Below are 14,600 nucleotides of genomic sequence, written 5' to 3' on the forward strand. Positions count from 1 at the left end.
GACCTACGGCTGCCAAAATTTGATAGGGACAACAACCTCATCCTCGAAGGCATCAATCCCAACGACGGGACCATCAGGGCCCTGCAGGTCAGTGCTAACAACCACTTGAGGACAGATGAGGAAAAGGCGATTGTTGCGGCGTATAGCAACACTTTCTGCATTCCATTGCAAAGAGTGCAAGGGGAGTCAAATCTGCTAGCATGAAAAGAGGAAAGCCCAGTGCAAGGAGTGCAAGGGCAGTTAGATATGTGAACATGAGAAATTGAGGTATCGCTGCAAGGAATGCAGGAAGAGCAAACATTTGGAGGGAACCAGGAGCTGCCCAAATTGTAAAAAGAGACTTTTACCAGATGCATTCAAGGTGGTGAAAAATGGTCAAACTACAAAGACATGCATCAAATGCCTTGATGTTAGTAAAGCGTCAAAGAAACACAAGTGTCCCCATGAAAAACAGAGGGCCTATTGCAAGGAATGTAAGGGCGGTCAGTTTTGTAAATGTGAAAGGATAAGATCCCAGTGTAAGGACTGTGGGGGAAATCAAATATGCCAGCATGAAAAAAGGAGGGCCTATTGTAAGGAATGTAAGGGCAGTCAGATTTGTCCCCCTGAGAGACAGAGGGCCTGCTGCATAGACTGTAAGGGCAGTCAAATCTGCGAACATGAAAAACAGAGGGCCTATTGTAAGGAGTGCAGGGGCAGTCAAATCTGCGAACATGAAAAACAGAAGGCCTATTGTAGGGAGTACAAGGGCGGTCAAATCTGCGAACATGAAAAACAGAGGGCCTATTGTAGGGAGTACAAGGAAGGTCAAATCTGCGAACATGAAAAACAGAGGGCCTATTGTAAGGAATGTAAGGGCAGTCAGATTTGTCCCCATGAGACACAGAGGGCTTACAGCATAGACTGTAAGGGCGGTGAAATCTGCGAACATGAAAAGCAGAGAGCTTGCTGCAAAGACTGCAGGAAAAAATCTGTGGAATATTAGTAGACCACAATTTGTGTTTGTCCCTAAGGGCAAACACAAATCATAATGGAGGGAACCAAGAGCTGTCAAAAATGTAAGCACTTTTTATCGTTGGACAGTTCAATGTAAGGACTGTAAAGGGAGCCAGATTTGCAAACATGAAAGACAGAGGGGTCAGAGCAAAGAATGTGGGAAAGTCAGATTTGTAAACATAAAAGGGTGATATACCAATGCAAAGACTGCGGAGGTAGTCAGATTTATAAACATGAAAGGGTGAGATCAACAACTGTGGAGGCGGAAGTATCTGCGGACATGAAAAACAAAGGCGATCCTTCCGGGCATCTCGCTTCTGTTGTAAGAAACCAAACATACCAGGCCCTGAAGGAAAACAAGGAGCTCAGCTCCCAGGGATATATCGGGTGTGATATGGCTACACTGAGGGCCCATATTGAGGCCCAGTTTTCTGAGGGGATGGCATGGGACAACCACGGAGAGTGGCATATCTATCATAAGGTACCGATTAAATATAGGCAAAATGGTGATGCTCCATTGTTTGCTGAGGTTGGTAGAAGATTGCACTACACCAACACTCAACCTATGTGGGCGAGTGAAAACATAGCCAAGGGCAACCGATATGTCTCAGAATAAATGGCTACATTGGTAATTATGGCAGGGGGTGCGTTAATCAACGCCCTAGCATTCAGCGGACCAACTTCCTATTTAGTAAACTTTCGGGGCATGGCGAGGCCGAACTGAAAAGACACAATAGGGCTATGGAACAGCTAAAGGCAGCCCAAGCACGGGGATACAAGACCGACAGCCTAAATTGGATTGGTTTAACGAGCAAAGGGAATTGCAAATAAAATCAGGGAAGAGCGCTTGAGACAATTGGATGACGACATGTATAAATACTACATTGCTTCAAACGAGAAGGCTCCAACATTGGCTGACTATTATATACCATCAAAACCCCAACAGGATGGCGAATTGACCTTCATTGTTGGATCCTTATTCCTGCTGGGTTTCGTGGCATATAAGTATCTGTAAGTTTTTAACATAATAAAACATGTCAAAAGCATTACATAGTGTTGGACGAAAAGCCATCCAGTCACTTGCGAAGGAGAGCGGCCTATCCAAAAAACTGGTCACCCACTGGCTGTCTCGTCAACTCTTGTGGCTGAGACACATCAAGGGTCCTAAACGTATTGATTACCCCCATTTCACCATTACAGCACCCAATGAGATGCATCAGTTTGATCTACTGTACATGCCCCATGATCGGCTGTATGGCAATACGTACAAGTACATCCTGACAAGCATTGACGTTGCTTCAAGGTAAAAAGTAACGTGACCCTTGCGCACAAAGAAAGCCAGTGAAGTCGCGGAGATGATCAAAGATATTTACAAAGCGGAACCCTTACGATACCCCAAGATTTTTCAGTGTGACAATGGTTCCGAATTCAAGTCAAATGTAACCAAGCTGCTGGGGGGGTTGAAATTAAGAGGGCCACCACCAAATATCACCACACGTTCACGGCCTTTGTAGAGTCGTACAACAAGGTACTTGCAGAAAGACTATTCAAACCCCAGGATGCGCAAGAGCTAGTCTCCGGCGAGCCTAGTACCATTTGGGTCAAGCACCTGTATACCATCGTCAAAAGCCTAAACAATGCCAAAACCACCATGATTGAAATGAAACCTAACAAGGCTATCAAACTTGATGATGTCCCACTTGCAAAAAGTCAGCAATATCCTGAAGAAAGACCCCTGCCTGAGGATGGGCTGTACTTGTACCTCCTACAACCCGGGCAGGAGCATGGTGACTCTAAAAGACGCGCAACTGACACCTTTTACAGCAAACATACTTACAGGTTGGATCGTATTGAAGCAGGTAGCCGCGTTTTATACTACCTAAAGGATGGTCATGCTAATTCCTGAAGATGTTCAGGTACCTCCGGATGTTATCAAAGAGTGGTAATAGCTCTTCATTCGTCATCATCATCATCATCATCATTCGGATCTCGCAGATAATCCAAAGGTATAGAACGGGTATCCACAGACGATACCTTTGATGACATTGGGTTCATTTTCCAAATCAATATCAACTAGACGTCTATCCGGTATCGGAAAGTTTAGTATATTGCCTATTATTGATATATCAGCCAAATCCAATAGCTTCAAATCCCTATCCTTAATGACCTGGTAACAGAGTGCACCATAGTTGTTCTCTTTAGCCGCAACGATATAAAGCCTTAGGCGTTCAGCTTCATCCTCTAAATCCTCGTCAATCTCGCTTCTTACAAATGTACACCATGCTTTTTCGCGCGACGCTACCCTGCTTAAAAGCTCTTCGTCGGTTTTATATTCAAACCCCTCGTAGTATACCCCATCTCGATATTTAAAATTTTCTAGGCAGGTAGGGTAATAACCGGTCACTGATCTCACCTTTGCCTATAATTTTTACTACCCGCAAGAGTACGTCTGCCTAATTCTCTAATGCCGGAACACCCAGATCATACAGGCCATCTCGAGTAAGATTGATAAGCCTGAAATGGTTCCTGAAACGTTCTACATGCCCCTCCTCCTCAAAACGATTAAAGGCGTGTATGCCGTTGGGGTTGTCGATGACGACAATCTCCTCCGCCCCCGAGTAGTTGTCACTGAACCGCAACCTCTTCTTGCTAATATTTACGCCTCTGGACACGCGTACAATAATAGGGAAGATGACGGTATTCATTGTCATCCTGTTCACTATGTTTTCTATGGATTATGATGACTTTGTCTTTACCGGGGTCCTGGGCATTGGGTATATGCCTTTGTCGAAGCCTTGCATTTTCCTGGACCTGTGCTGCAAATTGTCGCTCCCTCTCCTCAATTTTATGCTCCAATACTATGAGCTGGTTGTCCCTATCCTCAATTTCATCATTGAGGAATGCCAGAGCCGTCTCTCTTTCATCAAGGACTTGGTGCTGCTTCCCAAGTTTGTCTTGTAATTTTTTAACACCTGCCCTGGCCAGCCATCTGATTACCCCTACGGCTTTTGGTTTCCGGGAACGACGAACGATTTCTAATGCGTCGTCTAATGTCACAAAAGCGTCATATCTATTTTGGTTTCCTTTTAGTGGTTGGTTAGTAACCAATCTTATCTCATGGCGTGCAAGGGTGGAAATATCTCGATAAGACTCCGCAATCTTTTCAATACCCAGGAGGCGTCCCAAAGCGGCACGTTTGAACATAGGTTGATTTTGATTATTGGATAGGATCTCGATGGTTTTTGCGTTGAACATAACTTGCGACGACATCTTTCTATTATATCGATGCCCAGCCAGAGGATTTCACCCAAGGATCTTCCAAGTCCTGGGATGTTCAAGCCTCACATATAGGCATGCGTGCTTTGATTTTTTCAATTCAGGCTTGATATCATCCCAATCGGAGATCATGTTCGTCTCTTCGTTGATTAGCCTCATGTCGCTGCGTTCATGTGGGTACCACAAAAACAGGGCTTTTTTCTGTCTCTTCAAATTTTTAGGGAGAGCGTGTACGACTGCGTAAGTAGCCATAAACTATGCTTTCTGTGTCTACCTAAAATAGCCAGTTCAAGCAGGAATTGTCGACTCTTATCAAGGCTTTTATCGGCTATGACGTCGTCGATCACAAACAACGTGTCCTCGGCCGCCAATAACGACGATAATTTTTGGATCCATTCGAAGGGTTGTTCCTTGGGATCTATAAGGAACACATGGTTATCCCTCCATAATAAGGCCCTTTCGAGGTAGGTGGTATTCTACCGTAGGGTAGGGCACAGGATGATGATATTGTGGAAGTGTCCCCTATACTCATGCTCAAGCAGGTCCAAAACACGTTGCGTTTTTCCATAAGAAGTAGGGCCTGTGAAGATTGCCGTATGTGCCTCCTTAATAACGTCCATTTACTAATAATTGCTCCACTTCCTGTCGTGAATCTTGGGGATATATCGCGGCACATGCAAAACATATTAATACACCCCCGTGATTGTTTACCAAAGACCCCGGCAGGTAGAGCATAGCTTGGTATTTTGAGCCTGGTATTCGAGGGGTAGTGGAGTATATGTTAATTTACCCTGTAGACACCGTAATGCATTGCGGTACCTTTCAACGAGCCTTGCCTTCTCAGGGCTATCTTCGATGAGTTCGGCGTACTGGGGTATAATGTTGTATGTCAATAAGGCATACAAAAGTAGATAGTTATCATCCTGCTGAAACCCTCTAATTTCCCTATCAATAACAAGGGGGTCTACTTCATATGCAACGTCTTTGATGTCCTTGCACTTGATACCCCGCCTCTCCTTCGTTTTATCAAGACAATTTATACAACTCTTGGTTTGACCATTGCCCTTGATTTTAAACTTGTCTGGGGTTATAACGTGTTTGCATTTTATGCATTCCCTATTCATTTACTATCCATTTGCTCGTACAGGGGCTGGACACTTATTTAGGCATTAGCACGATACTTGCCGGGAGCCATCCTTTGGAGATGGCCATTTCACGACTCGCCCTGCCTGCTGCAAAGTAGGCCACCATCTTAAGGACATCATTAGTGTCTATTTTGGTAGAGGGCCTTGCTATGCTCAAAAATTTCTTACCTGCCATGGCATAGGCAAATGTGAAACCAAGGTCTACGACTGTTTCATATGGCATGTCCAAAATCTCCTTCTTTTTCGGGGTTACGTTGCTTGTGGTCATTTATTAAGTATAATTTTTTGAACAAAATTCAATTCATCTTAAAGATGTCAATCTGAGGCTAAGTTTTGCTCTGTTTTTCCTGTTGAGGCTCAGGTTCCTGGTTTTAAGATTCATTTTTGCCTCTACTAAACATATACCAGACGCCTACTCCCATGGCAAGCACGGCTAAAGTCCCTATTTCAGAATGGTATACATCCATTGACTTGCTAGAACCTGTCGCGGGTTCTTTATCATCCTGTAAAGGTTCTTTGCCCACGCTCTTCTTTAAGTCGGCCTTGTTCTTCCGGTTCCATTCAGCAAGCCTCTTGCCGGCTGCTACACGACCCTCACTCTTCGGTGGTTTTGTTATAACCCTATCCTCTTCTTGTTTCTGAACTTCTTCACTCATTTATCTTATAGCACCGTCTCCGCCTCCGACTCTGCCACCTTCCCCACCTCCTTCTCCGCATCCTTCCTCTTGTCCATATGTCTGGCCGTGTGTCCTGCCACGAGAAGTGGTGCTAAACACCTACCGATGGTACAGTATACTAGTATTCCCAGATCGGTCATGGAGTCCCGGATAATAGGGTCTTCTTCGATATCCTTTCCCAATCATACTGGCATAAAAGCTTATAATATGGGTAGACAGTGCTTTTGCCGTCTTTTCCCCTTTCTCCTGGAGCTCACGTTGAAGGTACTCGGGATGGATCTTGTCGATTGCTTTGTCAGGGGCTTTTTCAATAAAGCCCTCTGTGCACTTCTTCGGTAGGAGATGGCCCTTGCCTTTGTATAGGGCCTTCTTCAAGGCCTGGCGCTTATTAATTGGCTTCTCTATCTGCTTGTATTGTGCAGAGGCATTATCGAATACTTGTGCAAGATCGGACGACATCTTTATAATACGTCTGTATCGGAGGAAGCAAAATGCGATCACGGCATACGGCAGGACTATAGCGATATACAAACACACTTCCATTTATTCCCCTGTAGACGTTAGGCGGGAATGGCCACGAGCAAGCGTCGTAATTTGATCGGGTTGCACGATCCGTTGTGCCCTGTTGAGTGCCAACTTGTTCACCTCTTGGGTGTATACCTTATGACCCTTGTTTTGAATAAGCACTTGGCTCTTGTGGATGTCAACGCCCTCTTCCAGACGCCGGTAATCGTCAAAAGTGATGGATTTTTTAGTGACGCACCTCTTCACGCCTTTGGCTTTGCGATCACCACATTCCTTGGTAAGGCTCTTGTACGCATACAGTTTTTCCCTTAGGGTGATGAATGCAGTCATAATTTTACCATTTAGCTCATCCTTCTTGAGTCCTACCACCTTCTTGTTTTTCCCTATAGGAAGAGGCTTACCATCATTGGGATTATAGGCACCTGTATCGAAGCGTGCCTCAACATCTTTAGCGATATCAACATAGAAATCATGTGTCCTTATATGGTACACAAAGGAGTCTGTCTCCATGTAGCAGAGCTGTATTTTAGAACCATACATTTCTTGCATATAGTCGTAGTGGTACTCGTACATGACTAACTTCGACATATCCAATATAGCCTGACCTATATACACTGGCTTATTCATTTTGACCTCGGTCTTGCCCATCTCCACACCTACCAGGTTTTTGCTAAACCTGCTCCCGCCCTTAAAATTTGGCTTCAGTACGAGCTTCGTATATTTGTCTTCGTTTGTGACCAGCTGAATATTGCGGTGATTTCTGATATTCTCCATGGTCTTACCGAATACTGAGAGGTTCATGAGTTTGTAGAAATCCTTCTCAAAGTCATTGTTGGCAGCCGTTCTCAGCCTCGTTTTGTGATCTATGTACCCCCTCAGCCATGCCTTCTCGTTAAACTGGATGACTCTGCGCACTTTCATCAACTCAAGACCATGTTTTATAGCCTCGTGAAGGGCCCTGATGTGTACTACATACTTTCGCTTGTCCTCCAAATTTGGTACTAGTTTCTCAACCTTATGGACCCTAGTACGTTCGGGTAAGAACGGCAACTCGTTATGCTTGTCGTGCAGCCCCTCCGGGTAGTCAATATCTACCTCTAATATGTACCCACGCCTATTGTCCTCGACAAGCTTCCCGATCCGCCTTTCGGTAAAGGCCTCAATGTTTGACACCCATTTGAAGCCATCCGTTGGCAGGTCTTGACGCATCGCCCAGCCGTACAGGTTGTTGACATCGAGGTACTGCAGGTAGGATGATTCACCCTTCGGATCATGCTGGTATCCAATGTACCTATTATTTGCTTTGGCATACCGGTGTACGGCTTGTGTTATACCTCCTCTTATACCCTTCTCAAACATCAGGAGAGAGATAGGAAAATGCGGATCCTAGGACAGCGATTAATATATTCTGTACCACTCCACGTCAATTTATAGATCATCCACGTCAAATCAACGATAGAAGAGTCCATAAAATCCGTTAGCACCTACGAATGTCCGGATCCGCCCCAACCCCCAACCCCCGCCGTGTCCCCTCCCTCCCCTCCCCATGGGTCCCTACCCACCCTCATCTGTCGTGCCTTATAAATTATACTGTTATGTGTGTCTATAATGTCCTCTCGCCAGTGTGGTAATACCATCTTCCAAAATTATGCGTTTATCATCATCGGCATTGAGCGCCAGTTTGTTTGTTTTCACCGTGTGAACATCATGCTTAATCGATTGAAAGGTCATTTGGGTTCTGTAAATGTTCTCACCCTCAAACAGACATCTCTTATAATCGGCGAAACCTATGGTCTCCCTCACCACACATTTCTTCACCCCCTTACATCTCTTACCCTCCCTACCACATAGCTGTTTGTATGCGTATGTCTTAGCTCTTAGGGCGATGAACTCAGTCATCACCTTACCACCCAACTCGTCCTTCATCAGCCCAATGATCTTTTTATTCAAACCTAATGGTAGAGGTCTACCATCTTCCTTATCATACCCAGATGTGTCAAATCTCGCAGACACATCGTTCGCGATATCTTTGTAGAAGTCGTCTGTTTTTATGTGGTAAACGAATGAATCCGTATCCATGTAGCAAAGCTTCACATCATCACCATATTTCGGTCTCATGTAATCATGGTGGAACTCATACATAACCATCTTGGATAGATGGAGGATTGTGGGGCCAAGGTAGATCGGTTTGTTCATTTTGATCTTGATCTTGGACATCTCTATCCCCATCAGTGTTTCCGAGAAACGGATTGCACCCCTGAAATTTGGCTTCATCACCATTTTCTCATAATTCTTTTGGTTGGTGGCCAAACGTATATCCTTCTGTCTTCGCTGATTCTCCATTGTCTTACCAAAGACAGAATTGTTCATCAGCTTGAAGAAATCCTTTTCAAAGTCATTCTTTGACTCCGTGCGCAGCTGTGTATTGAAGTCGATGTAAGGTTTCAACCATGCGCTCTGATCAAACCTCAGTACCCTATGAACCTTATCCAGAACAAGACCGTGATTCAAAGCTTGAGCAAGCGCACGGATATGAATCACATAGTTCCTCTTGTCCGAAAGACACGGTGTCAGCTTCTCGACACCATTGATAACCTTCCTCTCGGGCATGAAAGGAAGATCGTTATGTGTGTCATGAAGATTATGTGGATATCTAACATCAACCTCAAGCATGTACCCCTTTTCACCGTTTTCCACAGCCAACTCTGAAATGAGTTCGGGTGTAAATTTACCGGAATCATCCCACTCAAACCCCCCGGTGGGCATCTTCTGTATCATAGCCCATCCATACAGATTGTTAGCATCAAGATACTGTAGATAGGTTGTATCTTCCGAAGTATTATACATATCACCCATATATGGATTATTTGCCTTCGCGTGTCTGTGAACGGCCTGACAGAGACCGCCCCTAATACCCATCTCCACAAACAGTAACATATCCATATCTGACAACAAATCCAGCTTAACATCTGTCTTTTTCAGGCATGCCTGCCAAGCTAATCCGGGGGCCGTGTAAAAATGAGCGGGATCTAGTTTATAGTTTTTCAAACATGTCTCTCTGAATGTCTCAAACACATCACTCAGAAGCAGAACATCCGTCTTGAGATAGATATCATGATAAACGCCCATATTTTCAACTTTCATGTCCTTCCACACCTTCTGGGCATGCGCATAATCAGCATCGCTGATACCATTCATGTTCAACTTGCTATAAAAGTCATCTTTCGAAGGAAGCCTGGTTTCATTAAACCTATCGAATGAATCAACATACTCATATGGGTATACACCCTTCCTTCTCATTATGTTGAATTGCTCATCATTGAAGAATTTTCTAAGGTTTTTACACTGATCATCGGATAGATTGTCAGCCAAGGAACCTAATCCTCTTGACATAAATCTAAATGAATCGATGAATCTAAGCTTTATCTTTTTGTCTTTGGTCTCACCATTTTTGTTGGTGTATTCACAAACCTTAACATCGGTCGAGAAAGAGATATATTTCTCTTTATTTTCAGCGATTACACTCATACCACCTTCTCCATACTTCTTCGCAAGCTCTTTGATAAATAGATGCGCATCATATCCGCTCAGATTATGGAAGACAACCGGAATATAATTAGGCACCTTGTAACGGAGATTACATTCCATGTGTGCCGATCCACGAAACTTTCCGGTAAAATGACAGTGATCCCTAACCTTGATGTCATCATCACCAAATTCTCTCATACAGATGTGGCAGTTGGTGGAATTTTCATATCCATCAAGTTCTTCATCGGTTAGATCTTGCATACCAAGTTGTGGAAACATGTTGTATAACCTTTTCGCCTCGGAAACCACATGATCCACAAAGCGCGGAACACAGTCATCACCACGGTAAAGCTTCAGAGGGTCCAAAACTTCACCATGAGCATATTTACTATAACAACAGAATCCGGTGGGGATATGTTTACCAACTTTCTCGGTGGACGATCCACACTCTATCTCTTCAGGTTTTGTAAAAGCTTCAAAATCGGCATACATGATGAATGGGGCTTTGAGCTGAAACTTACCATCAGTGAAGGTTAAGGTGCTACCCTCCTTAGGGAGTTGAATATTAACGGCATCGTTATTCTTACAATACTCAAAGTGCTCATTTCTTTTCCGTTCGCTTGGAAAACCAGAGAGACAATTCAAGCAATAATGCTCTTTATTTTTATGCTTTGAGTTGACCTTGCTCAGGACACAACTCAGGTTCTTAACAGCGATATAATGCTTCTTATCCCCTTCACACAGTAAAAACAAAACAACCGTCTCATCACGGTCAAGATGCTTCGACTTTCGACACATATAGACACCCTCTATGTCATCTTTTGTCAAAACATGCACAGCGATATCAGGGTTCCTTCTCTCAAACAAATCTATCTTGTTTAGTGCCATAGGGAAAGTTATACCATCCCAATTGCACTTGTCTTCAAACTTCTTAAGGTTTGAGATTCGTTCAGGATGATTATCAATCTTATCATGATATAAGGCAGCTAAAACGGCCCATTTGAAGCATTCATCATCTTCATTTTTGGGATTGATCACGGAGAACTTACCACTGAAATTCTTGGGTAGTGGCAAGTAAGAACTACCTCTAGTTAATTTTAGTTTGTGAAAGTCCACATGCATATGTAGGATTTTATCGATTGTGAATCCGCTGGCGGGAAGCGCAGGGTTTTCAATCTGCTCGATTATCTTATTACACATCCGATCGAAAACATCAGAAATGTCATCGTGGGCGTGCAGTATCTCCATATAGCTATTGAAAGCTTTATCGACATGTACACACGGGGCATCGGTCGAGCTGGTGTCCTCCTTTACCCATTTCACCCACAGGGTCGACTGAGTCTTCAGCGACTTCTTCTGCCTGAGCACGTCCTTCATCAACCTCTTAACGATAGGTTGAACCTGTTTGAGAAATACCTTGACATTCTTCTTCTTACCATCTGAGTTTATCTTGAACCTTTTGTATGAACCTACAAACGCTTCTTCAATAGGAGTATAAGGATTTTCCTCTTTCACCTCTTCCTCCTCTTTCACCTCTTCCTCTCCACTGCCCTTTTTATAAAAACCCATGATCTTATCCTTCATGGTTTTGAAAGCTTTTGTTGTTTTATCCTTAATAGCCTTAGGTACATGATTTATCAACCAGTCTCTCCATTCAATCAACTTGCTTTTCACAATAGGTCTGGTTTTAGCAATTTCTTCCTGCTCAAAAATATCCATGTCAGAGCCAGATCTAAATGGTCTAGGTCTAGGTCTCGGTGCTGGTATGGGTACAGATCCGTCGGATCCTAGAAAACCCCCCAGAGATTTGATTGATGTCGGTGGTACATGTATGGTGGGTCTAGATGTTGGTAAAGGGCTGTAGAGTCTAGGCGGTCCGGTGTATCTGGGTGCCGGTATCGGTCTCGACACCGGTCTAGGTGCCGGTCTCGGTCTCGGTCTAGGTCTCGACACCGGTACGGGTCTCGAGGGTCTCGGCATGGGTACCGGTCTAACCGGTGCTGAAACGGTAGTTGGTCCCAATAATTCGATAATCTCGGCCTTTCTGAGCTTTGCGTAGCCATGTAGGCCGCGTTCCTTAGCGAGTTTTCTTAATTCAGCAAAGGTATTTCTCGAAGTCATGCTTGCGTATGATATACGAATACAGAATCTTTAACCCTTTTTTTTAAAAAAATCGTAAACCGTGTTGGAGGGTCATGAGTGTCCTAGTTTGTGGTTGCCACACCGTGCTAAAATTGTAGTAAAACACGCTAAAACACACAGAGTACCGATCCACCGTGGGTGGGTGGTATCCATCGACACCGCGGGATTTTTGTTACCCGCCCGAGTAACAAAGGCCGGGAATTCGCGTTCAATATTGTCTTATGACAAAATCTATTGGCGCTCGACACACGGGACAATTATCTTCCCCCTTTTCCAATTTATATGCGCACGATAAACAGCAGCAGCAATGTCCCGTTCTACCATGAACAAAGGTTGCGCTCTTTCTTTTAGAAAGACAAATTATGCATTTGTCCTCGTCCTCTAGGTCATCATCGTCATCACTAAAAAAATCACGATCAATCAGCGCTCTTGTCCTCGTCGTCCTCTTCTCATCGTCGTACTCCTCTTCCTCTTCTTCCTCCTCATCGTCGTACTCCTCTTCCTCTTCCTCCTCCTCTTCCTCCTCTTCCTCCTCATCGTCGTACTCCTCGACATCATCTATGTCCATATATGTCCATATTTCATACGGACCCGTGGCGACTGCATAGACGCGCGCTTCTATTATGGGAGTTCCATAGCATCCGAGTCCGACTCCTCCGGTGCGTAAGACACTTCGAGCTTTTACGTGTTCTATAATATCATCATAGGATTCATGATCAGAGTCCGGACCGATCCCCTCAAAGTCATCATATTGTAGTTCCAATATTTCGACCATGTTCAGTAATTCTTCGCAACAAGATCTGCTGGATGCGGAATTCAGGCATGGGTCTATTGTGCGGCCGAAATATTCGTCCGCCCAGGAGCCGAATCTTTCGAGGAACTGTCGGTTTTCGTCATCTGTAAATCTCGAAGTCATGGTTGGATATGATATGATATACGATATAGGAATCTTTAACCCAATTTTTATAGATCGTATTTGAGGTTAGCGATTCGCACGCCATGGATATCTCCACCCACCGATATTTGTTACCCGTCCGGGTAACAAAATGCGCACAATCACTTGGATCTCTTGTCGTTATAACGTTTTTGAGCTTTTAGATATGCCTCCCTGTTTTTCGTCCTCCACCTTGAATAGTATCCGTACCGTTGCCGTTTGGTATCCGGATCGATGGTGTAGGATGGGTCGAGATCATTCTTCTCAATCACCTCAACCAGTTTAGCCTTTCTCATACCCACGATATACTTAATTCCGCGGGATTTAGCAACATCTTGCAACTCTCGCAGTTTCATCAATTTGTAGTCTGGTGTGGTATTCATGTCCGACATATACGCATATACATATACATATAAAAACTTTAAGCACTTTTATCGTACCACATCATAACAAAAAAGGAGATAAATAAAGGTGTGCATAAATAAAACATGTCAAACTCTAAACTTCAAGAGACTTACTATCAACCTCAAAATTTATGGAAAGGACAAAAGGCTGCTCAGAATTTAAGAGGATTCGGTTTCAAGCCGAAGGAGATTAAGAAGTGGCTATCAAAACAAGCATTTTGGCAAGTACATTTACCTGCTCCAAAACATATTGAAAGACCACATTATGAAGTTACCACCCCTAATGATTTACATCAATTCGATTTATTGTACATGCCCGGTGACATACTGTATGGTAATAAATATAAGTACATTTTGTCGGGAATCGATGCTGCTTCCAGATACAAAGTAGCCCGACCTTTGAGGACTAAGAAAGCCAAAGAGGTTGCCGCTATGATTGAAGACATCTACAAGGCCGGACCATTAACTTATCCGAAAACTTTCCAATGTGATAACGGTTCAGAATTCAAAGCAGATGTGACAAAGCTGTTGGAGAAGCATAAGGTTGAAATTAAAAGGGCGACTACAAAATATAAGCATACGCACACAGCTTTTGTTGAGGCGTTGAACAAGATACTTGCGGAAAATTTATTCAAAATACAAGATGCTCAAGAACTGAATGATTCGGAAAAGGTATCATCTACATGGGTTAAGCATCTGTATAAACTGATTGATAGGCTAAACGATACAAAGACGCAGATGATTGATATGAAGCCAAAAGATGCTATTATAATGAAAGAGGTGCCTCTTGTTAATCAAGAGAGCTATCCACCTGAAGTAGAATTACCTAAGGATGGCCTGTATAGATATCTACTACAACCTGGTGAAGAGCATGATGATGGGCGGAGACGGGCAACCGATAGAATATGGTCGAAAAACACATATAGATTGCGTGAGGTAATAGCGCAACCTGGTAACCGTGTAATGTACTATG

At 43.8% G+C, this 14,600-nt stretch overlaps 1 protein-coding gene across 1 annotated transcript; it reads left to right on the plus strand.

Moving 5' to 3' along the window:
• Window positions 1–282: 282 nt before the first annotated feature.
• On the plus strand, window positions 283–985 carry LOC130645975 (uncharacterized). Its single transcript, XM_057452104.1, has 2 exons — window positions 283–329; window positions 415–985. Exons 1-2 carry the CDS (start codon window positions 283–285, stop codon window positions 983–985), a joined length of 618 nt encoding a protein of 205 aa, XP_057308087.1.
• Window positions 986–14,600: the final 13,615 nt, after the last annotated feature.

This window comes from Hydractinia symbiolongicarpus, chromosome 5, assembly GCF_029227915.1.
Source record: "Hydractinia symbiolongicarpus strain clone_291-10 chromosome 5, HSymV2.1, whole genome shotgun sequence".
Taxonomy (NCBI): domain Eukaryota; kingdom Metazoa; phylum Cnidaria; class Hydrozoa; order Anthoathecata; family Hydractiniidae; genus Hydractinia; species Hydractinia symbiolongicarpus.